Below are 26,973 nucleotides of genomic sequence, written 5' to 3'. Positions count from 1 at the left end.
TGTGGGATGTTTACCTTATCCCAATAACAATCTGTTCAGTATTTTAACATAAAAGTGTTTGATTGTGAGGCATTAAAAGCCACAGAATGCAACGGGTCCATCAGACCCACAAACTCTGGCTGAGTAACAACAATATGAACATTACACAAGGGTTAAGTTAGTATTAGTATTATTGAATAAAAATTATCGATAAAGGGGGATTGATTGAAAACGACACATCGATAAAATTATTCACCGACTAGCATTACTTTGCTTGCCAGTTTATTTGCTAACATGAATATGAATAATGACGTGGAGACTCAGAAATATGTTAGATAAGTACAAAAAAACCTGCAAAAACTGGAAAAGAAGAGAGCAAAATATCATCAAACTTTCAAGAATGATTGCTTGATTGTTTGTATACTTTGTGCATAAAAATATTTTAAAAATGTATTTATTTTTTAAAATGTATTTCTTTACATATGTACAGTATATATATTTTAAATGTAATTCATGTTTTTTATTTCATTTTAAGTTTTATATATATATGTATTCTATATATGTATATATATACATACACTACCGTTCAAAAGTTTGGGGTCACATTGAAATGTACTTATTTTTGAAGGAAAAGCACTGTACTTTTCAATGAAGGTAACTTTAAACTAGTCTTAACTTTAAAGAAATACACTCTATACATTGCTAATGTGGTAAATGACTATTCTAGCTGCAAATGTCTGGTTTTTGGTTCAATATCTACATAGGTGTATAGAGGCCCATTTCCAGAAACTATCACTCCAGTGTTCTAATGGTACAATGTGTTTGCTCATTGGCTCAGAAGGCTAATTGATGATTAGAAAACCCTTGTGCAATCATGTTCACACATCTGAAAACAGTTTAGCTCGTTACAGAAGCTACAAAACTGACCTTCCTTTGAGCAGATTGAGTTTCTGGAGCATCACATTTGTGGAGTCAATTAAACGCTCAAAATGGCCAGAAAAAGTGAACTTTCATCTGAAACTTGACAGTCTATTCTTGGTCTTAGAAATGAAGGCTATTCCACAAAATTGTTTGGGTGACCCCAAACTTTTGAACGGTAGTGTATATATATATATATATATATATATATATCTATATATATATATATATATATATATATACTGTATACATATACTGTATGTATTTTTTTTCTAGTATTAAGTTAGTATTAGTATTATTGAACAAACATGATCAAAAAACCACGATTGATTGAAAACAAGACGTTGTTAAAATTTTAGACAGACTGGCGTTACTTTACGAGCCAGTATATTATCCCGTATATTTTAAAAACAAGAAACATTAGCGTCTTTCCCCGTTAAGAAACGACATACCCCGATCGAATGTAAACAACTAAGATACAGTATTCAAATTAAACATAAAGACTGTGTGGACTTTGAACAAAGTAATCAAAATAAACTCCATAGTGTCAAGTAGAAACAGACGGAGGGTGTCTTCAACAGGAAGTGAACTCGCATGACGTCACATGAACCGGAAGTTAAGTGAAGTGATCACCGAATTTGCATTTAATCTCCATTACTGAAGTATTTAAATAACTGTTATTTGCATATAGTAACATTTTGTAAAATTTTCTTGGACAAATTTTGTTTTAGAATTCAATTTTTTTTTAAGTTTCAGTATAGGCAATATTTAAGCATCACCACCATTTCAAAAGTACGGATTTGGCTCCAGAACTGGATAATATATAAACAATATCCAACCCTAGTTTACATGTGGTTATTGTATTCTGTATCATAAGTATGTTATTGAGCTTTTATTTAGGGGTTGGGCAACAGGGGGCAGTGGTGTTTGCCTGCTAGTTAGATTAATATGGGACAAATCAGGCAAACACCCCCAACATATTTTATACTGCTGGAAAGGTTGCAATTGCGCCTGCAGGGCTATTTAATTTCTGGAAGATTTTTTGTTACCGTGATGATATTAGGAAAGGAAACGCCCCTCAATGGACCCATTGATTAGGTACACTTGGCCCTATTGATTAGGTACGCACCCTTACAACGGTAGATCTTTTTCAGCAAACAGTTTAAGCAGGCGACATTACTCTTCTCAGTTTTCTCATTTCTTCCCAGATTTAAACTGCCCCGATGTCTAAATGTTTATTACATTCAGGACATGGTACCTTGCTAGGTATTAGCATGCTGACGATTAGCATTTGAACTTTTTTAGCTTTTTTACTTATATAAAAATACAAATTCATAGCAAACATAGTACATGAACATTAAAAAACTGCCTCTGCACTTTTGGAATTTCCTCTTATCTGATCATGTGCTGCCTTGCTAACATTAGCATGCTAATGCTTTATACTAGTATTTTAACTAATGTTGTATGTTTAAACCTAAAAGTCATGAATTTTGATACTTTCTGCTATCTTAGAAATATGGTAACGTCTTCATTGCTAGCATGTAAAATGCTTTATACTAGCTATTCAACTTATTGTGTATGATTAAACCTAAAAGTCTTTGATACTGGGTGCCATTAAACACGTTTGGTAACTTCATCTTAGACGTATGGTAATTTCTCCATTGTTAGGATGCCAATGCTTCGTACTAAATGGTACATTTAAATGGGTTCTACTTGTATAGCGCTTTTCTACCTTCAAGGTACTCAAAGTGCTTTGACACTATTTCCACATTCACCCATTCACGCACAGCGGGAGCTGCCATGCAAGGCCCTAACCACGACCCATCAGGAGCAAGGGTGAAGTGCCTTGCTCAAGGACACAACGGACGTGACGAAGTTGGTAGAAGGTGGGGATTGAACCAGGAACCCTCAGGTTGCTGGCATGGCCACTCTACCAACCGCGCCACGCCGCCCCACTAGCATTTTAACTTATTTTAAATGTTTAAACCTATACTCTTTGATACCTGGCGCCATCTTAGAAGTATGGTAATGTATCCATTGCTAGCATGTTAACGCTTTATACTAGCATTTTAATTTATTTTGTATGTTTAAACCTAACTTGGTGCCATTAAAGACGTTTGGTAACTTCTCCACTGTTAGCATGCTAACGCTTTATACTAGCATTTTAGCTAATTTTGTATGATTAAACCCTAAAAATCTTTGATACTTGGCCCCATTGCAGAAGTATGGTACCTTCTCCAATGTTAGCATGCTGGCCTTTTTACAACTTTTATTCGACTGTAATTTTACACTGCAGGTGTTCAGTACTGTATGGCTGTTTTCGATTATGGATTTTTCATAGTAGAATCTGATTTGCTAGCATACGTTTTTGTATCCTAGCATGTATAATAGCAAGAGCACAGCTAATTTGGACCCCCCACAAATAAATCGAGTTTACTTGGTATGTCAAGGGCTGAAACACTCGGATAAAGAAATAACCATGTACCTGTACCAGTGTTCTTGTTTATGCGTCTTGTAAGGTTGAAGACCTTAACGATCCTAATCATATTGTTAACGTTGATGTTGCGGGGTATTGTTAGTATGTATGAAAAAACACACAATACTCTCAGAAGTAATCGGCCACTTGTGTTTTGCAGGTTGAGATGTCTTCTATTTTGTCTCAAGGCGAGGCGATGCTTACAAGTTTGGTGCAAAGAGGACAGGAGCTGGCGGGAAGGTTGCGGGTCCTGCAAGTGGACCGCAGGGAGATTGCCTGTCTGAAATTCCTCCTCCTATTCAACCCCAGTGAGTTGACAATTCGAATAACATCCCATGCGTTTAAATTAACTTTGAATTAAGCGACAAACAGGAAGTAGGCTTGCAATTCAAACTGGAATTGAAGGGGGTAGAACTGAAAACTCCATGAAATTCTAATAAATAATTTCATGCTCGACATATTACACGTAATATACGGTTTTTCATATTTCATCGAAATATTGATACTATCACCTTCTCGTAAATATTACATCTAATTAGGGCAAATGTTTGTCATCGAATTAAGAGTAAAAGCATTTTTTATAAAACATACAATTTAATTTCCTATAAATATAACTTTGAAATGATGGAAAATGGTGGAAAAAATACCCAATTTCCCAGAATGCTTTACTTTATCCAAGTATTCAAAATAGAGCTTCACACCCCTACGACAAACCCCGTTTCCATATGAGTTGGGAAATTGTGTTAGATGTAAATATAAACGGAATACAATGATTTGCAAATCATTTTCAACCCATATTCAAATGAATGCACTACAAAGACAAGATATTTGATGTTCAAACTCATAAACTTTTTTTTTTTTTTGCAAATAATAATTAACTTAGAATTTCATGGCTGCTGTGTACTGTGTTACATGGCCTTTCCTTTTAACAACACTCAGTAAACGTTTGGGAACTGAGGAGACACATTTTTTAAGCTTCTCAGGTGGAATTATTTCCCATTCTTGCTTGATGTACAGCTTAAGTTGTTCAACAGTCCGGGGGTCTCCGTTGTGGAATTTTAGGCTTCATAATGCGCCACACATTTTCAATGGGAGACAGGTCTGGACTACAGGCAGGCCAGTCTAGTACCCGCACTCTTTTACTATGAAGCCACGTTGATGTAACACGTGGCTTGCTGAAATAAGCAGGGGCGTTCATGGTAACGTTGCTTGAATGGCAACATATGTTGCTCCAAAACCTGTATGTACCTTTCAGCATTAATGGCGCCTTCACAGATGTGTACGTTACCCATGTCTTGGGCACTAATACACCCCCATACCATCACAGATGCTGAAGGCTTTTCAACTTTGCGCCTATAACAATCCGGATGGTTCTTTTCCTCTTTGGTCCGGAGGACACGACGTCCACAGTTTCCAAAAACAATTTGAAATGTGGACTCATCAGACCACATAACACTTTTCCACTTTGTATCAGTCCATCTTATATGAGCTCAGGCCCAGCGAAGCCGACGGCGTTTCTGGGTGTTGTTGATAAACGGTTTTCGCCTTGCATAGGAGAGTTTTAACTTGGACTTACAGATGTAGCGACCAACTGTAGTTACTGACAGTGGGTTTCTGAAGTGTTCCTGAGCCCATGTGGTGATATCCTTTACACACTGATGTCGCTAAATGATGCAGTAAAGCCTGAGGGATCGAAGGTCACAGGCTTAGCTTTTTACGTGCAGTGATTTCTCCAGATTCTCTGAACCCTTTGATGATATTACGGACCGTAGATGGTGAAATCCCTAAATTCCTTGCAATAGCTGGTTGAGAAAGGTTTTTCTTAAACTGTTCAACAATTTGCTCACGCATTTGTTGACAAAGTGGTGACCCTCGCCCCATCCTTGTTTGTGAATGACTGAGCATTTCATGGAATCTACTTTTATACCCAATCATGGCACCCACCTGTTCCCAATTTGCCTGTTCACCTGTGGGATGTTCCAAATAAGTGTTTGATGAGCATTCCTCAACTTTATCAGTATTTATTGCCACCTTTCCCAACTTCTTTGTCACGTGTTGCTGGCATCAAATTCTAAAGTTAATGATTATTTCCAAAAAAAAAGTTTATCAGTTTGAACATCAAAAATGTTGTTTTTGTAGCATATTCAACTGAATATGGGTTGAAAATTATTTGCAAATCATTGTATTCCGTTTATATTTACATCTAACACAATTTCCCAACTCATATGGAAACGGGGTTTGTAGCTAGTTCTTACGTTTAACAAAGGTTTTTTGCCCATACTAGCTAGTTGTTATGTTTAACAAAATTTTTTTGCCCCTACTAGCTAGTTGTTATGTTTAACAAAGGTTTTTTGCCCCCCCCTAGCTAGTTGTTATGTTTAAAAAAGGTTTTTTGCTTCTACTAGCTAGTTATGTTTAACAAAGTTTTTTTTTGCCCCTACTAGCTAGTTGTTAAGTTTACCAAAGTTTTTTTTTGCCCCTACTAGCTAGTTGTCATGTTTAACAAAGGTTTTTTGCTCAAATACTAAGAACACTTGACACAAACTAAAACTAAACGTAAATTTCATCTATTTTGAATACTTGGATAAAGTAAAGCCTTCTGGGGAATTAGATATTTTCCCACCTTTTACCATCATTTCAAAGAGTAGGGTTGTGAATCATTGGGCACCTAACGAGTCGATCAGATTCCGATTCTTGGGGTGGCGATTTGATTCAGAATCGATTCTCGATTCAACACGATACTCGCAATGTGTTATTTTGTATAATAATTATAATGAAACCAAAACAGGTTACAGGTTAGATAAGCTCCTTTTGGTTGCATGGAGATGGCCTAAAATATATTATTAAAAATGTATTTTTGTAAAAAAAATAACAAATTGTGAATCGATTTAGATTCGAGATGAATAAGAATCGCGATTTGGATGTGAATGGAATTGTTTGTACACCCCTACTAGCTCGGCAGGGGTACGGCGTGGCGAAGTTGGTAGAGTGGCCGTGCCAGCAATCGGAGGGTTGCTGGTTACTGGGGTTCAATCACCACCTTCTACCATCCTAGTCACGTCCGTTGTGTCCTTGGGCAAGACACTTCACCCTTGCTCCTGATGGCTGCTGGTTAGCGCCTTGCATGGCAGCTCCCGCCATCAGTGTGTGAATGGGTGAATGTGGAAATACTGTCAAAGCGCTTTGAGTACCTTGAAGGTAGAAAAGCGCTATACAAGTATAACCCAATTATCATTATTTATCATTTATGAAAGGATTATTGGTATTAATGATAAACAAATCCTGACAGTTAGTCTCACTGTTTCAAATATTAATTAATCTCATAATTCCATTTCTCGAAGCTAAACATATAAAACGAACACCGTAGCTAGCTTATGCTAGTTTATGTTACCGGTGTAACAGAACACATATTTTTCAAATGTACAAATTATAGTAAATAAAAAATGCTCTCCAGTCTGGGGAGTTACTCATCGGTGTCTCGTACACAATAGGAACAACAATTGGTAGCCATGTTGTTGTTAGGACAGAATAAACATTCAATGATAGCTATCGTTAGCTAGCCAAATCGCTATCATTAGCAAACAACACACAAAGCTAACATGCATGCACGTGTTACACGCGGGTATTGTTTACATCGTTACGTATTAAAAGCCATAATAGGGCAGAATATAACGCTTAAAACCCTCCAGAAAGTTAGCACCCTGTAGCCCGCTGCGTAAACCTTGCAAACCATCCTGTTTATTATCGTAAAACCGCGAGTAATTACCGCACTTCAGATCGCTAACGAGTAGGTATTGCCCTGATCGCTGGCGGGCAACTAGTGCGCTAATTGCTAGCTATCCTAAATGCCAATGCAATTGCGTCTTTCCTCATTATTAACATCATAGCACAATCTGAACAATCAACCCACAGGCTGTGCTCTCTTAAAACAGAGTGATAAATATGATACATATCCATTCACAGTCAGGTCTACAACGGGAAGTGATGCTTGTTTAAATCCAACACTGATTCATCATTTTCAAGAAGAGATTTTTCAAAGGCCTTTCTTAGGCCATTTAAGAGCTTATTCGCTGTGCGTATGTTACACTTCCTGTTTTGAAAATGTGTTGCTATGATTTTTACATGAAATAAAATGTTGCGAGAATCGGTTTGAATTAAATTGTCAACCCAAGAATCGATAAGTAGCTACGTATGGATGGATAGATGGATATATACGTATGGATAATTAGACGCGTATGGATGGATAGATGGATATAGTGTATATGTATGGCTAAGTAGATGCGTATCCATGGATAGATGGATATATATGTATGGATAAGTAATTACTTATGGATGGATAGATGGATATATATGTATGGACAAGTAATTACGTATGGTTGGATAGATGGATATATATGTATGACTAAGTAGATGCTTATGGATGGATGGACGGATATATATGTATGGCTAAATAGATGTGTATGGATGGATAAATGGATATATATGTATGGATAAGTAGACTCGTATGGATGGATAGATAAATATATATGTATGGATAAGTAATTACGTATGGATGGCCTGTGATGAGGTGGCGACTTGTCCAGGGTGTACCCCGCCTTCCGCCCGATTGTAGCTGAGATAGGCTCCAGCGCCCCCCGCGACCCCGAAGGGAATAAGCGGTAGAAAATGGATGGACGGATGGATGGATAGATGATATACTGTATATGTATGGTTAAGTGGATGCGTATGGATTGATAGATGGATATATATGTATGGATAAGTAGATGCGTATGGATGGATAGATGGATAAATATGTATGGCTAAGTAGATGCGTATTAATGGATTGATGGATATATATGTATGGATAAGTAGATGCGTATGGATGGATATATTTGTTTGGCTAAGATTATGCGTATGGATGGATAGATGGACATATATGTATGGTTAAGTAGATTCGTATGGATAGAAAGATGGATATATATGTATGGATACTTATCCATACATATATATCCATCTATCCATCCATCTACTTATACGTATGGATGGATAGATGGATATATAAGTATGGAGGAGTATGCGTATGGATGGATAAATGGATATATATGTATGGATAAGTAGGTACGTATGGATGATAGATGGATATACACTACCGTTCAAAAGTTTGGGGTCACATTGAAATGTCCTTATTTTTGAAGGAAAAGCACTGTACTTTTCAATGAAGATAACTTTAAACTAGTCTTAACTTTAAAGAAATACACTCTATACATTGCTAATGTGGTAAATGACTATTCTAGCTGCAAATGTCTGGTTTTTGGTGCAATATCTACATAGGTGTATAGAGGCCCATTTCCAGAAACTATCACTCCAGTGTTCTAATGGTACAATGTGTTTGCTCATTGGCTCAGAAGGCTAATTGATGATTAGAAAACCCTTGTGCAATCATGTTCACACATCTGAAAACAGTTTAGCTCGTTACAGAAGCTACAAAACTGACCTTCCTTTGAGCAGATTGAGTTTCTGGAGCATCACATTTGTGGGGTCAATTAAACGCTCAAAATGGCCAGAAAAAGAGAACTTTCGTCTGAAATTTGACAGTCTATTCTTGTTCTTAGAAATGAAGGCTATTCCACAAAATTGTTTGGGTGACCCCAAACTTTTGAACGGTAGTGTATATGTATTGATAAGTAGATACATATGGATGGATATATATGTATGGATGAGTATGCGTTTGGATGGATAGATGGATATGGATAAGTAAATAGGTATGGATATATATGTATGGATGAGTATGCGTATTGATTGATAGATGTTGTGTTGCTTGTAAGGTATGAAGTGTTTTTACTTCTGACCTCTTACCTCCACTGAATTGACTTAATTGAAATGCTAGCCAACATTAACAAAGACAAGCTCTTCCATTGTCCACTAATGGCATTCAAAGGAGAGTAATGGCTCCATGGTTTTGTGGAGGAGCCCACGTTCATGCGGAGGCTTGCACAGATGGAAAGAGCATAGACGCACTTCGCCCAGATTCCCAGTAGCGTGTTGTTTTGCGCTGGCAAGACGCTAACAAAGAGCTTTTGAAAGGGGAGAGCACTTGCCGTCGGCGGAAAACGTTTGCCGTCTTTATCTGCGGCTTCTTCTGGACACAAGAGTCAGGTTTGTCAGGGGTAATTTAATTGCCCCCCACGCAGTTTTGAAAAGATGATTCATAACATTGATTCAAAACATTTAATTACTGGCTGAATGGATGCTTCAAGATGGGCTCAGCTGTCCAGGCGAGGGTTCTCAAAAGCACATACGCACACGCAAACATACACACAATATAATAATATGCACACAAAAAACACACACACTAACATATGCACACAAAAAACATACATACACTGAAATATGCACACACAATAAAATATGCACACAAAAACATACGCGCATTCAAATTGGTGTTTAAAGGGGAACTGCAAAAAAGGTGGGTGCAAACTTGTCTTTTCGTGTCTTTCTTGCAATCTGCGTGTCGAAGTTGGATGTCAAAGTTGACCAACTTGTGGGTTTATGTCCACAACCTTCTACTATCCAGGTGAGAGACATGATTTAAAATCTAGAATTAACTTTCACAGACTCAGAGGCGATGCAGCAGCTCAATATATTAATATAGCAGCATAAGCTAGTTAGCTCTAAAGATAGTTTGTCTGCAATCACGCTTATAATAACAATATCACTAATATTTTGTTAATATTCAGGTCACGACATGTAAACGGAATATTGTTGGCGCTTTATTGATGTTTTTTTAAAGGGCTTTATGGGCGCAATAGTCCATACTCCCCATTAGCTGTATTGTTAGTGACCTATTACTTGCCGTATTTTAAGAGTTAGAATGCATTAAAAAAAAAAGAAAAACATATGTGAGCTGGTCTTACATAAGGATTGGGAATGATAGGCAACATTCCAAAAAAAGTGCAGTTGCCTTTTAAAAAATACTTTTTGTATAGCAATGTGACATTCACCAATGAATCACCGATTCAGTTGAGCCGTTCATGTGAATGATAGGCAAAATTATATATATATATATATATATATATATATATATATATATATATATATATATATATATATATATATATATATATATATATATATATATATATATATATACACACATCTATATTCATATATATATACATATATATTAGGGCTGTGAATCTTTGGGTGTCCCACGATTTGATTCAATATCGATTCTTGGGGTCACGATTCGATTCAAAATCGATTTTTTTTTTCAATTCAACACGATTCTCGATTCAAAAACGATTTTTTTCCCGATTCAAAACGATTCTCTATTCATTCAATACATAGGATTTCAGCAGGATCTACCCCAGTCTGCTGACATGCAAGCAGAGTAGTAGTTTTTTGTAAAAAGCTTTTATAATTGTAAAGGACAATGTTTTATCAACTGATTGCAATAATGTAAATTTGTTTTAACTATTAAATGAACCAAAAATATGACTTATTTTATCTTTGTGAAAATATTGGACACAGTGTGTTGTCAAGCTTATGAGATGCGATGCAAGTGTAAGCCACTGTGACACTATTGTTCATTTTTTTAATTTTTTTTTTATAAATGTCTAATGATAATGTCAATGACTGATTTTTAATCACTGCTATGTTGAAATTGTAACTAATATTGATACTGTTGTTGATAATATTCATTTTTGTTTCACTACTTTTGGTGTGTTTCGTGTCGTGTTTGTGTCTCCTCTCAATTGCTCTGTTTATTGCAGTTCTGAGTGTTGCTGGGTCAGGTTTGGTTTTGGAATTAGATTGCATTGTTATGGTATTGCTGTGTATTGTTTTGTTGGATTGATTAATTAAAAAAATAAAAAAAATAAATAAACAAATAATAAAAAATAAAAAAATCGATTTTTAAAAAATGAGAATCGATTCTGAATCACACAACGTGAGAATCGCAATTCGAATTCGAATCAATTTTTTCCCACACCCCTAATATATATCTATATTAGGGGTGTAACGGTACGTGTTTCGGTACGGGGGTTTCGGTTCGGTTCGGAGGTGTACCGAACGAGTTTCCACACGGACATATTAAGTAGCGTAACGTACGTTGTGTAAACAATGCACACCGAGGCACAACACATGGCATGCTAGCAGCTAACGGGCTACGATAGACTGACCATACGTCCTCTTTTCACCGGACATGTCCTCTTTTGCGGAGCTGTCAGGGCGGAGTTTCTTAAATGCCTCAAATGTCCGGCATTTTCAGTTAGGGTTGCGTGTATTTTCAATGTACGTTCAGGGTTAGGAAGGGGTTAAAAACTAATCAAATTGTGCGCGCAGCAGCATTCGTGAGGGAGGGGCAGAGACAGAGAAAGCGAGAGAGTTATGATGAACGCGCATGCGTCGCCAGGCTCTGCTTTTTATCCATAGATTTATCAGATTACATTTTTTATTATCTATAGCAGGGGTGTCAAAAGTGTACCCCGGAGGCCATTTGCGGCCCACAGCTAATGTTTTAAAGGCCCACGGCACATTCTAAAAATACTATTAAAACAAACAAAAACATAACAAAAGTGAAATAAAAAAGCTTAAAGGTTAAATGTAATTTAGAAAAAGTTGCAATGTTGACTAATGAAACAAAGCTGTTTTTTTTTTCTTTCAAACTGTCATTGCCCAAAACATTATATTGAATCAAAATAAATGTTATTATGAATTATTGACCTATCCAAGGTTCCGATTACTTCACATCAAATATTCCACTAAGAAAAATATTTTTGGTTGAAGATTTTGTAAATTTGAAACATAAATAACCCAAAAATGTATATTTTGTTGTTTTCTTACTGTACCGAAAATGAATCGAACCGTGACCTCTAAACCGAGGTACGTACCGAACCGAAATTTTTGTGTACCGTTACACCCCTAATCTATATACATATATATATATATATATATATATATATACAGTATACACATACATTTATGTAAATATATATTTACTTATACATACATGCATACATATATATATATATATATATATATATATATATATATATATATATATATATATATATATATATATATATATATATATATATATATATATATATATATATATGTATATATATGTGTATATATCTATGTATGTGTATATATGTATATGTGTATATCTATATATGTATATATATATGTATGTATATACGTATGTATATTTGTGTATGTGTATGTATTAGGGCTGCGAATCTTTGGGTGTCCCACGATTCGATTCAATATCGATTCTTGGGGTCACGATTAGATTCAAAATCTATTTTTTTCGATTCAACGCGATTCTCGATTCAAAAACGATATTTTCCAGATTCAAAACGATTCTCTATTCATTCAATACATAGGATTTCAGCAGGATCTACCCCAGTCTGCTGACATGCAAGCAGAGTAGTAGATTTTTGTAAAAAGCTTTTATAATTGTAAAGGACAATGTTTTATCAACTGATTGCAATAATGTAAATTTGTTTTAACTATTAAATGAACCAAAAATATGACTTATTTTATCTTTTTGAAAATATTGGACACAGTGTGTTGTCAAGCTTATGAGATGCGATGCAAGTGTAAGCCACTGTGACACTATTGTTCATTTTTTTTAATTTTTTTATAAATGTCTAATGATAATGTCAATGAGGGATTTTTAATCACTGCTATGTTGAAATTGTAACTAATATTGATACTGTTGATAATATTAATTTTTGTTTCACTACTTTTGGTTTGTTCTGTGTCGTGTTTGTGTCTCCTCTCAATTGCTCTGTTTATTGCTGTTCTGAGTGTTGCTGGGTTGGGTTTGGTTTTGGAATTGGATTGCAATGTTATGGTATTGCTGTGTATTGTTTTGTTGGATTGATTAATAAAAAAAATAAAAATACAAATACAAATAAAAATGAAATTATAAATACAAAAAAACCCCCCAAAAAACACGATTTAAAACAAAAAAGAGAATCGATTCTGAATCGCACAACGTGAGAATCGCGATTCGAATTCGAATCGTTTTTTTCCCACACCCCTAGTATGTATGTATGTATTGCTTATTTGTATTCCTTTCAAGATGGCTGCCGGCTAGGTGCACTGGGTCACACAGCTCCAACAATCCATGAAAAAGCTTGAAAATAAGTTGACATCCATCCAGCAGAGCAACATCTTCATGTTTATGAGGAAGATAAACATCAAAATGCCGGATCATTTTTGTGATTTTGGACTTGTTGGAGACTTTTTGATGACATGTGCTTCAATGCACTGACACGCCATCAATACTGGATTGCCTGGAATCTGAAAGTATTCTGAAAGATCACCTGTATTCTGAAAGTACTTTCATCACTAAAGAATGGCGACTAAGAAGTTAGCAGAAGAAATGGAAGAGGTGAAAAAGTCTCTGAATTTCACGTCAGAGGAAGTGAGCAAAGTAGTAAAACAGCAAATGGGCCTTCTGGATTTAATTGATGAACTTAAGCAGCTGAAGGCAATAATCAAAGACAAGAAGATTGAAGAGCTTGAAAGAAGAGTGGAAGATCTAGAGCAGTACTCGAGGATGGATGACCTGGTGATTTCTGGGCTTGAGACAAGCCACCGCTCCTATGCACGGATCCCAGCAGGTGACAAGGAGGGAGAAGATGCACCAAGAGGTGAACTGCATACACTTGAGCAGCAAGTCATCAACTTCTTCAACAACAAAGGAATTCCTGTATGCAGTTCAAGTATGACTGAATGCCACACCATTCCACTGAAACAAAACAACAGATCCAACATCATCATCCGTTTTGTGAGTAGAAAACATAAAATTGAAATGCTTAAGCTGGGAAAAAAATTGAAAGAGCATACCTCAAAGAGAAACGCAGAAATTGCAAGACAAGCCAGGATCTTGAAAAAGGGAATGCAAATCCAGGACACATGGACAAGGAACTGTAAAGTAATGATCAGATTGAATGGTCCACCAGAACAAGCAAGGGTATTAGTGGTCAGACTTGAAGGACCTTGAACAATATAAATGAAAAAGATGATGGTGATAAACAAGTGGAATAATGGGGAAATGTTCCTTGTTGACTCTGTACTGTGTGCAGAGAAACAGTGTGTACGACGAACATGATAGAAGAACAAATGAGCTGCACAAAATTCAAGTCTTTTGACTTTCATGATCATAAATGCTATGAGTTAGAAAATAACATTGACCCAGATATTCACTTCTATTAGAACTCTAATGTGGACTGTGAGTATTATACTGAAGAACAGTTTAATTCAAATGTTAAAATGGAAGGCTTTTCAGTGATTAATTTCAATAGCAGGAGTCTTTACGGTAACTTTTCCAAAATTAAAGAGTATCTTAAACAAATACAGCAAAGGTTTACCATAATAGCAATTTCAGAGACTTGGTTGAGTGATAGTAAGGAATTAATGGATGGATTAGAGCAGGGGTCACCAACCTTTTTGAAACCAAGAGCTACTTCTTGGGTACTGATTAATGCGAAGGGCTACCAGTTTGATACACACTTAAATAAATTGCCAGAAATAGCCAATTTGCTCAATTTACCTTTAACTCTATGTTATTATTAATAATTAATGATATTTACACTTAATTGAACGGTTTAAAAGAGGAGAAAACACGAAAAAAATTACAATTAAATTTTGAAACATAGTTTATCTTCAATTTCGACTCTTTAAAATTCAAAATTCAACCGAAAAAAAGAAAAGAAAAACTAGCTAATTCGAATCTTTTTGAAAAAATTAAAAAAAGAATTTATGGAACATCATTAGTAATTTTTCCTGATTAAGATTAATTTTAGAATTTGGATGACATTTTTAAATAGGTTAAAATCCAATCTGCACTTTGTTAGAATATACAACAAATTGGACCAAGCTATATTTCTAACAAAGACAAATCGTTATTTCTTCTAGATTTTCCAGAACAAAAATTTTAAAAGAAATTCAAAAGACTTTGAAATAAGATTTAAATTTGATTCTACAGATTTTCTAGATTTGCCAGAATATTTTTTTTGCATTTTAATCATGATAAGTTTGAAGAAATATTTCACAAATATTCTTCGTCGAAAAAACAGAAGCTAAAATGAAGAATTAAATTAAAATGTATTTATTATTCTTTACAATAAAACAAAAAAATTTACTTGAACATTGATTTAAATTGTCAGGAAATAAGAGGAAGGAATTTAAAAGTTAAAAAGGTATATGTGTTTGAAAATCCTAAAATCATTTTTAAGGTTGTATTTTTTCTCTAAAATTGTCTTTCTGAAAGTTATAAGAAGCAAAGTAAAAAAAAAAAAAAAATTTATTCAAACAAGTGAAGACCAAGTCTTTAAAATATTTTCTTGGATTTTCAAATTCTATTTGAGTTTTGTCTCTCTTAGAATTAAAAATGTCGAGCACAGCGAGACCAGCTTGCTAGTAAATAAATACAATTAAAAAAATAGAGGCAGCTCACTGGTAAGTGCTGCTATTTGAGCTATTTTTAGAACAGGCCAGCGGGCTACTCATCTGGTCCTTACGGGCTACCTGGTGCCCGCGGGCACCGTGTTGGTGACCCCTGGATTAGAGGGATATGAAATGTTTTGGCAAAACAGGATGAACAGAAGAGGAGGGGTGATGTATTGTTTGTGATGTCCTCTCTCAAATGTAGGCTGATTGCTGACATGACAACTGCCATTGACAATCTGATGGAATGTGTAACTATTGAAATCAGTGTTGAAAGATCCAAAAACATATTAATTAGTTGTATTTATAGAACTCCAGGAACATGCATTGATCAATTTAATAAGACATTTTTTGAGTTATATGAAAGACATAATGATAAGGTGATCTTGATTTGTGGTGACTTCAACATTGATTTGATTAAATTTAATGATCACACGAAAACCACTGATTTTGCTAATCTTATGTTTAGCTTGAGTTTCTTTCCACTAATTGTAAAACCTAGCAGAATAACAAAGGACAGCTTAACACTGATTGACAATATTTTTATAAATGTATTTGATGGGAAGAGAAAAAGTGGACTCTTAGTGACTGATGTAAGAGATCAGTGATCGAAATGAACAAGGAGCGAAACTTACAAACAAAAAGACAAATAAATAACTTTGTTAGAATAAAATCACCAGAAGCAGTTAAGGCCTTCAAGGCTGATCTTTTAAATCAGGATTGGCAAAATGTTTTTGTGGAGGATACTAATGATAGTCCATTGAGAGAATATAAGCAAAATACTAAAAAGAGGGAGAAACCATGGATAACAAAGGGTTTAGGAAAAGCCTGTAAAAAGAAAAATAGGCTTTACAAGGAATTTATTAAGCATCGAACAAAGGAATATGAGGACAAATATAAAAAGTATAAAAACAGATTGACATGTATCATGAAGCTGCAACAAAAAAAACTATTATGAACAATTGCTGCATAACATAACAATAATATAATTGAAATTTGTAATGGGCTATGATTAATACTATGATTAAAAAATCGATCAAAAAGGATTTCACAGCATATCTGGTAAAAGATGACAACTCAGTTATTGAAAATAGAAGAAATAGCTGAGGAATTCAATACGTTTTTTGTGAATGTTGGCCCAAATTTGGGTAAAAATATACATTTTAATATGAATGATGACAAAATGTTCAAGCGTGTATCTGACATTAAAAATTCTATATTTCTTGGTGGAGTTTGTGAAAGTGATGTGTTATAAGTGGTCAGAAAGTTTAAAAATAAGAAATCTGTCGATGGTAACAATGTGGATATGTCACTTGTTAAAGAAGTGATGGATTGTGTCCTGAAGCCGTTTACTTATATATGTAATAAATCTTTATCAACTGGAACTTTTCCTGACAAAATTAAAATTGCTAAAGTTATTCCGATTTTTAAAAATGGTGATAAACAAATGGTCTCAAATTATAGACCTGTGTCTCTACTACCTCAATTTGCAAAAATTATTGAGAAATGATTTGTAAATAGACTTGATAAGTTCATTTTCAAACATGAGCTACTGAATGACCATCAGTATGGGTTCAGGAGTAATCGATCGACATCCCTAGGAGTGATGGACTTTGTAGAAAACATAGCTACAGCAATAGAAAAAAAGCAACATACCGTTGGAGTATTTATTGACTTATGTAAAGCGTTTGACACAATCGATCATTCCTTACTTCTGCAAAAATTGGAAAACTATGGCATAAGAGGTGTTTCACAACAGTGGTTAAGTAGTTATTTAAGTAATAGATCTCAATATGTGGAAATTAGTAAGACTAAATCACAGCCAAGAAGAGTAACTTGTGGGGTTCCACAAGGCTTGGACCTAAGTTATTTATACTTTATTTAAATGATATTTGTTCAGTATCTAATAAATTAAATGTATCATGTTTGCAGATGATACAAATGTATATTGTTCAGGAGAAGACTTGAAGGAAGTGTTGAGGATAATAGAGGTTGAGTTGATTCAGCTAAACAAATGGTTTGATATTAATAAGTTATCATTAAATGATAAGAAAACTACATTTATGGTGTTTAGTGGTGCAAGGACAAGTTGTGAAGCAAAATTAAAATTAAATCAAGTGGAAATTGATAGAGTATATGAAACTAAATTCTTGGGAATAATAATTGATCATAAATTATGTTGGAAACCGCATATCGAATATATAAAAGGAAAAATATCCAAATCCATTGCTATTCTGTATAAAGAAAGACACATGCTGAATAAGAAATGTCTGCATATGTTATATTATTCTTTTATTTTTCCATATTAAACATATTGTGTTGAAGTTTGGGGAAATGTTTATAAAACAAACAAAGACCCAATAATTAAACTTCAAAAAAGGGTCATCAGAATAATACACAAAGCGTGCTACTATGAACATATCAATCCATTATTTATAAGTTCTAATGTGTTAAAATTTTCAGATATTGTGTTTTTAAAAACAATGGAAATTATGTTTCGAGTAAAGAACAACAGCCTTCCAGCTTGTATTCTTAGGTTATTTAAATTAAGAGGAGAAAACAAGAATTTACGGGGGATATTGATTTTTGAAATAGGTAAAGTAAGAACGAATATAAAATAAAAATGTATTTCAGTTTTAGGAGTTAAATGGTGGAACAAGCTCAGTGATGAGCTGAAGACATGTAGTTCTTTGTTAAGGTTTAAGTAAACCTTGAAAGGTGAAATAATAGAAAATTAGAAAATATAGCAACGATTACTTTCATCCCATTGATTTTTTAACGATGTTCCAGGCAATCTAATTTTCAGTGAATGTATAGGATAGGCAAATATAAGCTTTGGCTTCAGCCTATTTCTTTTTCGGTCATTCTTTTTCTTTTCTTTTTGTGTGTAAATGTGTATGATTGTTAAATACGTCTAATCTGTACTGTTGAACTGGTCACACAAAATGGCTGATGGTTGATTATATGACCGAAATAAACTTATTTCATTTTCATTCATGTATATATGTATGTATGTATATATGTATGTATATACAGTATATGTACATATGTCTACATACAATGAATAAGAGTCAAAATTCAGATTTGCGAATCAAATTTTTAATGCACTACTAAGGGTATTTTACTTATTTATTTTAAACATCACAAATAGATAAAAAATAAACATTAAAAAAAAAAATATATATATATATATATATATATGTGTGTGTGTGTGTATATATATATACATTTATATATATATATATATATATATATATATATATATATATATATATATATATATATATATATATATATATATATATATATATATATATATATATATATATATATATATATATCAGTGGCGTGCCGTCACTAGAGGCAGGGGAGGCACGGCCTCACCTGCCATCATGGAAAGAAAAAAAAAAGTAAAAAGAAAAAAAAAAAAATTAAATTGTTATGTGTATCCAGTGATTATACTAAAGTTATTTTCCATTTAACTTCACCAGTTTTAGATTATTTTTATTTTTATTTTCACATTTGCCGTTCAAATACTGAGAAGAGACGGTGCGGTGATCAGCAGCCAGTTGAGGCACGTCACTGCATTGTGCCTCAACATGGATTGTGCGCAATGACTCGGTTAACTGCTGAGCTGCTGTGCAGTGAGACCGTATTGCTATATGAATTATATTATACATTTCCATAGTTTAGTTAGCTGAGGTATATCATGTACAGTGTATTTTGTCAACAACTGTATGTGTGTAACGTATTTTTAGTGCTGAGCGATCATAAAACTCTGCTGCGGAGACGCACTGTGTGAGGCTCGTCTCATAACCCCGCCTCCTGGTGCCAAGCATCTCCGCCGCAGAATGCACCGCCCGATGGGAGCGCCGCGGCCACACCAACCAAAGCCCACACCCAAAACCTCCACGTGCAAGACCGAATCCACCCAAAAAAAGTCACTTAACAAGAAGCCAAAAAGTGCAAAAACAACAATGCTCGCGCTGCAGGAGCCGCGAAGGACCGCAGGGACACAACATTAGGTACACCTGCACTGCAGGTTCATATGTTTGTAAATCTGACTGTGATGATGCAGTCGTGCCTCACCAGACATTAACCTCACCGCACGCCACTGATATATATATATATACACTACCGTCCAAAAGTTTGGGGTCACATTGAAATGTCCTTATTTTTGAAGGAAAAGCACTGTACTTTTCAATGAAGATAACTTTAAACTAGTCTTAACTTTAAAGAAATACACTCTATACCAGGGGTCACCAACCTTTTTGAAACCAAGGGCTACTTCTTGGGTACTGATTAATGCGAAGTTAGATACACATTTAAATAAATTGCCAGAAGTAGCCAATTCGCTCAATTTACCTTTAACTCTGTTATTATTAATAATTAATGATATTTATCTTTGTGGAAACACTGATCATCTTAATGATTTCTCACAATAAATATATATAGAAACAGATAAATATCAATATGCAACACCTTATTTTTATATTTTCTCTAAGTGCACATTTTTCAAATTGAACATTTTCAAATGATCACTTCTAAGACAGTCTTGTGAAATCACAATATCCCATTTTAACTAGCTGGCCACTAACATTTTTTAACAAATCATGAATTACTTTGCACCATGTTTGTACAAATAATAACTCATGTAAAATACAAAAGTAAACTCTCAAATGTTTAAATCATGTCACACTTTGAACTGGACACCAAATCTGTTATCTGTTTCTTTTTCAGTTAGTGGGAAGCCTGGCATTGCATGCTGTTAACTAGTGTGTTGTACTCTGGTGTGTAACTTGACACTGCAACTCTGAGTGAGTCTTGCAGATGTGCATCAGTGAGGCGTGTTCTGTGTTTGTTCTTGATGAAGTTCATGTCAGAAAAGGCTGATTCACAAAGATAAGATTTTTCCTCATTGTTTGCGGAACCTTCTTAATCTTTTGGACATATTTTCACAGCAATCTGGCCTTAAGCTTAATCATGATAAATGTAAAATGTTAAGGATCGGAAATCTAAAGTGAACGTCCTTTCGAATGGAATGCAAAGTGCCTGTTTTGTGGACAGATGGACCAGTTAACATACTTGGTGGTGTTGTCCCAGAAAATCTGGAAGATCTAGGCTCAGTAAATTATGATAATCGACTAAGAAAGCTGGACAAAATTATGCAATTATGGAAAGGGAAATCCCTAACCTTGTATGGTAAAATGTCTATTGCCAACTCGTTAATTATTCCTCAATTTATTTATTTGTTTTTGTCATTACCAGCTCCATCACAAAACTTTTTTAAGATTTATGAGCGGAGGGTCTTCGATTTTGTCTGGAACGGCAAACCAGAAAAGATTAAAAGAAAGAGTATGAATATGGGAGCCTGAAACTTCTCAACCTTGAAGCTATGTGTCTGTCTTTAAAAGCATCAATTGTTCCAAAGATGTATTTAAACATTGAGTGGTACACAAATGTCCTGTTGGACAAAAAACATGTACTGTATCAAAAGAAATTGTATCCTTTTTTACAAGTGATCCCCTCCCAGAGAGTCTGCTGGGAAACATGGCGGGGTTCATAAAGGAAACAATCCACTCATAGTGGTGTTTTCAATTTTATGTGCCAGAAAAAAGAGACGATATTTTGCAGCAGTTAATATGGATGAACTCTAATATTGTAATAGATGGAAAGCCTTTCTTTTGGAAAAATATGTTTGAAAGAGGAATCATTTTTGTCAATGATATTATCAATGAGAATGGTAAAATTATGAAGTATGATGAATTTAGAGCTATGTATGGTGATGCTTGCTCAAGCTTTTCATTTTATCAACTAACTGAAGTAATTGGGAAAAGATGGAAACAAATAATTAATTATGGAACTACTAAATTATTAGTTTGTAAACCTCTAATAAGAAATTCTAGTTGGCAAAAAGGAACTAAAATAAATGGAAAAATATATAATTTGTATTTAATAAAGAAATCTTTGAAGGCTGCCTCATACAACACAAATGGAAAATGGGAGGACTTTTTTGACTGCCCGTTGCCATGGGATGCCATATTCAAACTAATCTATAAAACCACTATCGATGTGCAAAATCGTTATTTTCAAATTAAAATTATTTATAACTTCTTACCCACAGGGAAAATGTTAAAATTATGGAATATGACAGAGTCAGATGATTGCCGATTTTGTTGTCAGGAGCCTGAATCCACCCTGCATTTGTTTTGGTATTGTCATATTGTGTCTTTGTTTTGGGTGGAAGTTGAAAACATGTGTTTAAGGATTGGTTTGTTTATGAAGGTTAATGTGGTTTCTGTTATTTTAGGAGAGTTCATTGACAATCATGATTTAGTCAATTTAATTATAGTACTCGGTAAAATGTTTATTTTTAAGGCCAAAAACAGATATTCACTTAGTATTACTTTCTTTAAAACATTTATTCAGTATTTTCTAACTTTAGAAAGTTACATGGTTGAAAACGATAATGATGCCAAAAAACATTAAAAAAAAGATGAGAAGTCCTCAAAGGCTTATTTTGAAAGTATAATTATGTTTATATATTATATGATATCTGTTGTTGTGTTCCCTAATTTGAGTGACCTGGAAATAATCTGGACTGTACATAAATGCTTATTTTGAAAATGTAATTTTGTTTATAAATTATATGCAATCTGTTGTGTTCCCTAATTTTTTTCTGTGTCCGACTTGGACATTATCTGGACTGGGCCTGGTTTAAAAAACCCTTTAAACAAATCTAATATCATTGACAACCTGGTCTGTTGAAGATAAGGCCCTTTTTTAAAAAATAAAATAAAATAAGATAAATAAATAAAAAACATTTTCTTGGATAAAAAAGAAAGTAAAACAATATAAAAATAATTACATAAAAAATAGTAATTAATGAAAATGTTAGTGGACCAGCAGCCTATACAATCACGTGTGCTTCAGGGACTGTGTCCCTTGCAGATGTGTTGTCTATGTTGTGGGAACCAGAATATTGGTAGCAGAAAGAAATAACCCCTTTTGTGTGAGTGGGTGTGGATGAGTGTGCATGGGGGAGGTTGTTTGGGTTGATGCACTGATTGAAAATGTATCTTGTGTTTTTTCTATGTAGATTTACTTTAAAAAAAAAAAAAAAAAAAAAAAAAAATTTTTTTTTTTTAGAACAGGCCCGCGGGCGACTTATCTGGTCCTTACGGGCGACCTGGTGCCCGCGGGCACCGCGTTGGTGACCCCTGCTCTATACATTGCTAATGTGGTAAATGACTATTCTAGCTGCAAATGTCTGGTTTTTGGTGCAATATCTACATAGGTGTATAGAGGCCCATTTCCAGCAACTATCACTCCAGTGTTCTAATGGTACAATGTGTTTGCTCATTGGCTCAGAAGGCTGATTGATGATTAGAAAACCCTTGTGCAATCATGTTCACACATCTGAAAACAGTTTAGCTCGTTACAGAAGCTACAAAACTGACCTTCCTTTGAGCAGATTGAGTTTCTGGAGCATCACATATGTGGGGTCAATTAAACGCTCAAAATGGCCAGAAAAAGAGAACTTTCATCTGAAACTCGACAGTCTATTCTTGTTCTTAGAAATGAAGGCTATTCCACAAAATTGTGTGGGTGACCCCAAACTTTTGAACGGTAGTGTATATATATATATATATATATATATATATATATATATATATATATATATATATATATATATATATATATATATATATATATATATATATATATATATATATATATATATATATATATATATATATATACACATACACACACACATATATATATATATATATATATATATATATATATATATATGTATATATATATATATATATATATATATATATATATATATATATATTTTTTAATTCATTTATTTAATTTTTTTATTTAATTAAAAAAAAAAAAAAATTTTAATCGATTTTTGAAAATTATCTATTGATTGAAAATGGAGTTGAGCAAAATCAATATAATAAATACAGAAAAATACAATTATAGCCAACATTTTGGAATAATTCCCACCAATTGAGTACTATTTGTGAAAATAAAATTATTCTGACCTTCATCTTATACTAGTGATTGTTTTCTTGATTAAAAAAAAAGAAACTATAATAATCCGAATCGCCACTTTTGTATCACGACACTCGTTTGTCTGCAGATGTGAAGCTGCTGGAAAACCAGGCGTTTGTGGAGGGCGTGCAGGAGCAGGTGAATGGGGCCCTGCTGGAGTACACCATGGCCGCCTACCCTCAGTACCAGGAGAAGTTCAGCCAGCTGCTGGTCCGACTGCCCGAGCTGCGCTCGCTCAGCATGCAGGCGGAGGACTACTTGTGCTACATGCACCTGAGCGGCGAGGTGCCCTGCAACAACCTGCTCATCGAGATGCTACACGCCAAGCGGGCCTGTGTGTAAGGGGGGTGGGGGTGGGGTGGGGTGGGGCCTGCGCCTCCGCCTTAGACTGTTTGCGAGGTCTGCGACCACAAAGTCCACGAGCGTCGTCTCGGCTCGTCTTTATGGGAGAGTTTGACTAACAGAGCAGGACAAAGAAGTTCGCTTGAGTTTCCTTGAAGCGTCAAACATGTGCACATAACACGTTGTATCCATCTGATGCCAATTCTTTCTTCATCTTGATGACATTTTTTACAATTTCACCAAATCTTTTCTAAAACAACAAACCAAAAATCTACACGTTTCAAACAAAAAAAAGTATCTTCAATACAATAACCATCAAACAGTGGTTCTCAAACTTTAGAAAACACCATAATTAGAACAAAGTAGCAAAGTATTTTTTGCCCAGACTGCACAAGCATCAACAATGATACTCCATATATTTACAGACTTCTTCCCATACCACAGATTGAGAATCACTGCCGTAGAAAACGAATCCTATTGGCACTCATTCAAATCCCAAACAACAACGTACTCCTTCACTTTGTGAACAATAAATAATCATATAATATCCACAGCAGTATCTAATCGGTACTACCCTTGGTAGTATCGATTACCCTTGGTAGTATGCTATCGATACTTGCCTTGGTCCGCCCACCAATAGCTCGCAAACAAGCTTCAATAATGACCACGTTTACATGCACACAAAATTACTTTTATCTTAAGGGATTACAGAAATATTTATGTTTACATCTTATCAGCATATTCCCAATAATGTTGGTAAGAACGCTAAGACATCAACACCAAACAAACGTTTTGCTTTTCAGGACCCCAGTCCATCTCTAGCTTTAAGCTAATGCTCGCGAATAAGATCGGATGTGTTGGTCGGATCTTATGGGGTTCACTGTGACTTTCGCTACGCCAACTAACGGTGGGCAGGTCGGTAACCTGGATTTTTAGCCCAGAGACAGTTAAACTTGGGAACTCTTGGAAAAACAAAGTTATGTCCATCTCTAGCTTTAAGCTCATGTTAGCGAGTAAAATCGGATGTGTTGCTCGGATCTTACGGGGTTCACTGTGACTTTTGTTACGCCAACTCGCAGGGTGTAGGCTCGTAACCCGATCTTTTAGCCAAGAGACAGTTCGTATGCTGAAAATCTCGTAAACTTGGGAACTCTTGGAAAAACAAAGTTATGTCCATCTCTAGCTTCAAGCCATACTTGCCAACCCTCCCGATTTTCCCAGGAGACTCCCGAATTTCAGTGCCCCTCCTGAAAATCTCCCCGGGGCAACCATTTTCCCGAATTTCTCCCGATTTTCAACCGGACAACAATATTAAGGGCGTGCCGTGATGGCACTGCCTTTCGCGTCCTCTACAACCTGTCGACGCGTCCGCTTTTTCACCATACAAACGGCCCAGTCACATATTGTATGCGGTTTCTGCATACACACGAAAGTGACTGCAAGACATACTTGATCAACAGCCATACAGGTCACACTGAGGGTGGACGTATAAACAACTTTAACACTGTTACAAATATGCGCCACACTGTGAACCCACACCAAACAAGAATGACAAACATATTTCGGGAGAACATCCGCACCGTAACACAACATAAACACAACAGAAGAAATACCCAGAATCCATTGCATCCCTAACTCTTCCGGGCTACAATATACACCCCTGCTACCACCAAACCCCCCCTAATCTCCCGAATTCGAAGGTCACAAGGTTGGCAAGTATGCTTCAAGCTAATGCTAGCAAGTAAGATCGGATGTATTGGTCGGATCTTACAGGGTTCACTGTGACTTTCGCTATGCCAACTAGCAGTGGGGAGGCTCGCAACCCAAACTTTTCGCCGAGAGACAGCTCATATCCTGAAAATCTTGTGAACTGGGCCACTCTTAAAAAAACAAAGTTATGTCCATCTCTAGCTATTAGCTAATGCTAGCGAGTACGACCGGATAGAGCTTATGGGGTTCACTGAGAGATTTTCTTCCCCAATTTAATGGTCGGGAGATTCGTAAACCGAACTTTTGCCCGCAACATTTACCAGAAAGACAGCTTGTATCTTCTTTCGTAAACTGGGACACTTTTGGAAAAACAAAGTTATATTTATAACTAGCTATAGGTTAATGCTCACCAGATGTTTTGGTCGCATCTTACAGGGTTCACTGTGACTTTCGCTATGCTAACTAGCGGTGGGCAGGCTGGTAACACAAACTTGTAGCAGAGAGACAGTTTGTATCATTAAAATCTCGTTAACTGGGGCACTGTTGGAAAAACAAAGTTATGTCCAACACTAGCTATAATGTAATGTTAGCGAATAAGACCAGAGTTATCTTACAGGGTTTCACTGTGACTTTCGCTATGCCAACTAACAATAGGGAGGCTCATACCCAAACTTTTGCTCGCAACAATTTGTGGCGAAAAAGTTTGTATCCTGAAAATCTCGTAAACTGGGGCACCCTTGGAAAAACAAAGTTACAGTACGTCCAACTCTAGCTATAAGCTAATGGTGGCGAGGAAGACCGGCTGTTTTGGTCGGATCTTACAGTGTTCACTGTGACATTCGCTACGCCAAATTAACGGTTTGGAGGTTTGTAACCCGAACTCTTGCTTGCAATAATTACGGAGAGACAGCTTGTATCTTGAACATTTCGTTAACTGGGACACTCTTGGAAAAACAAAATTATCTATACAAGCTAATGCTAACAAGTAAGACCAGATGTTTTGGTCGGATCTTACGGGGTAAGAACATTAT

The 26,973-nt window shown here is 35.3% G+C and overlaps 1 protein-coding gene across 1 annotated transcript in view; it reads left to right on the top strand.

Moving 5' to 3' along the window:
- LOC133631806 (nuclear receptor subfamily 5 group A member 2-like) overlaps positions 1–24,232 on the top strand; it is a 29,233-nt gene extending 5,001 nt beyond the window's left edge. The window contains exons 3-4 of the mRNA XM_062023967.1: positions 3,534–3,681; positions 23,979–24,232. Of these exons, the coding sequence (XP_061879951.1) occupies positions 3,534–3,681; positions 23,979–24,232 (402 nt within the window). The remainder of the gene's footprint in view (positions 1–3,533; positions 3,682–23,978) is intronic.
- Positions 24,233–26,973: the final 2,741 nt, after the last annotated feature.

This window comes from Entelurus aequoreus, linkage group LG17, assembly GCF_033978785.1.
Source record: "Entelurus aequoreus isolate RoL-2023_Sb linkage group LG17, RoL_Eaeq_v1.1, whole genome shotgun sequence".
NCBI classification, from domain to species: domain Eukaryota; kingdom Metazoa; phylum Chordata; class Actinopteri; order Syngnathiformes; family Syngnathidae; genus Entelurus; species Entelurus aequoreus.
The sequence above is the reverse complement of the archived record's forward strand: the minus strand, read 5'-3'. Positions and strand labels throughout refer to the sequence as shown.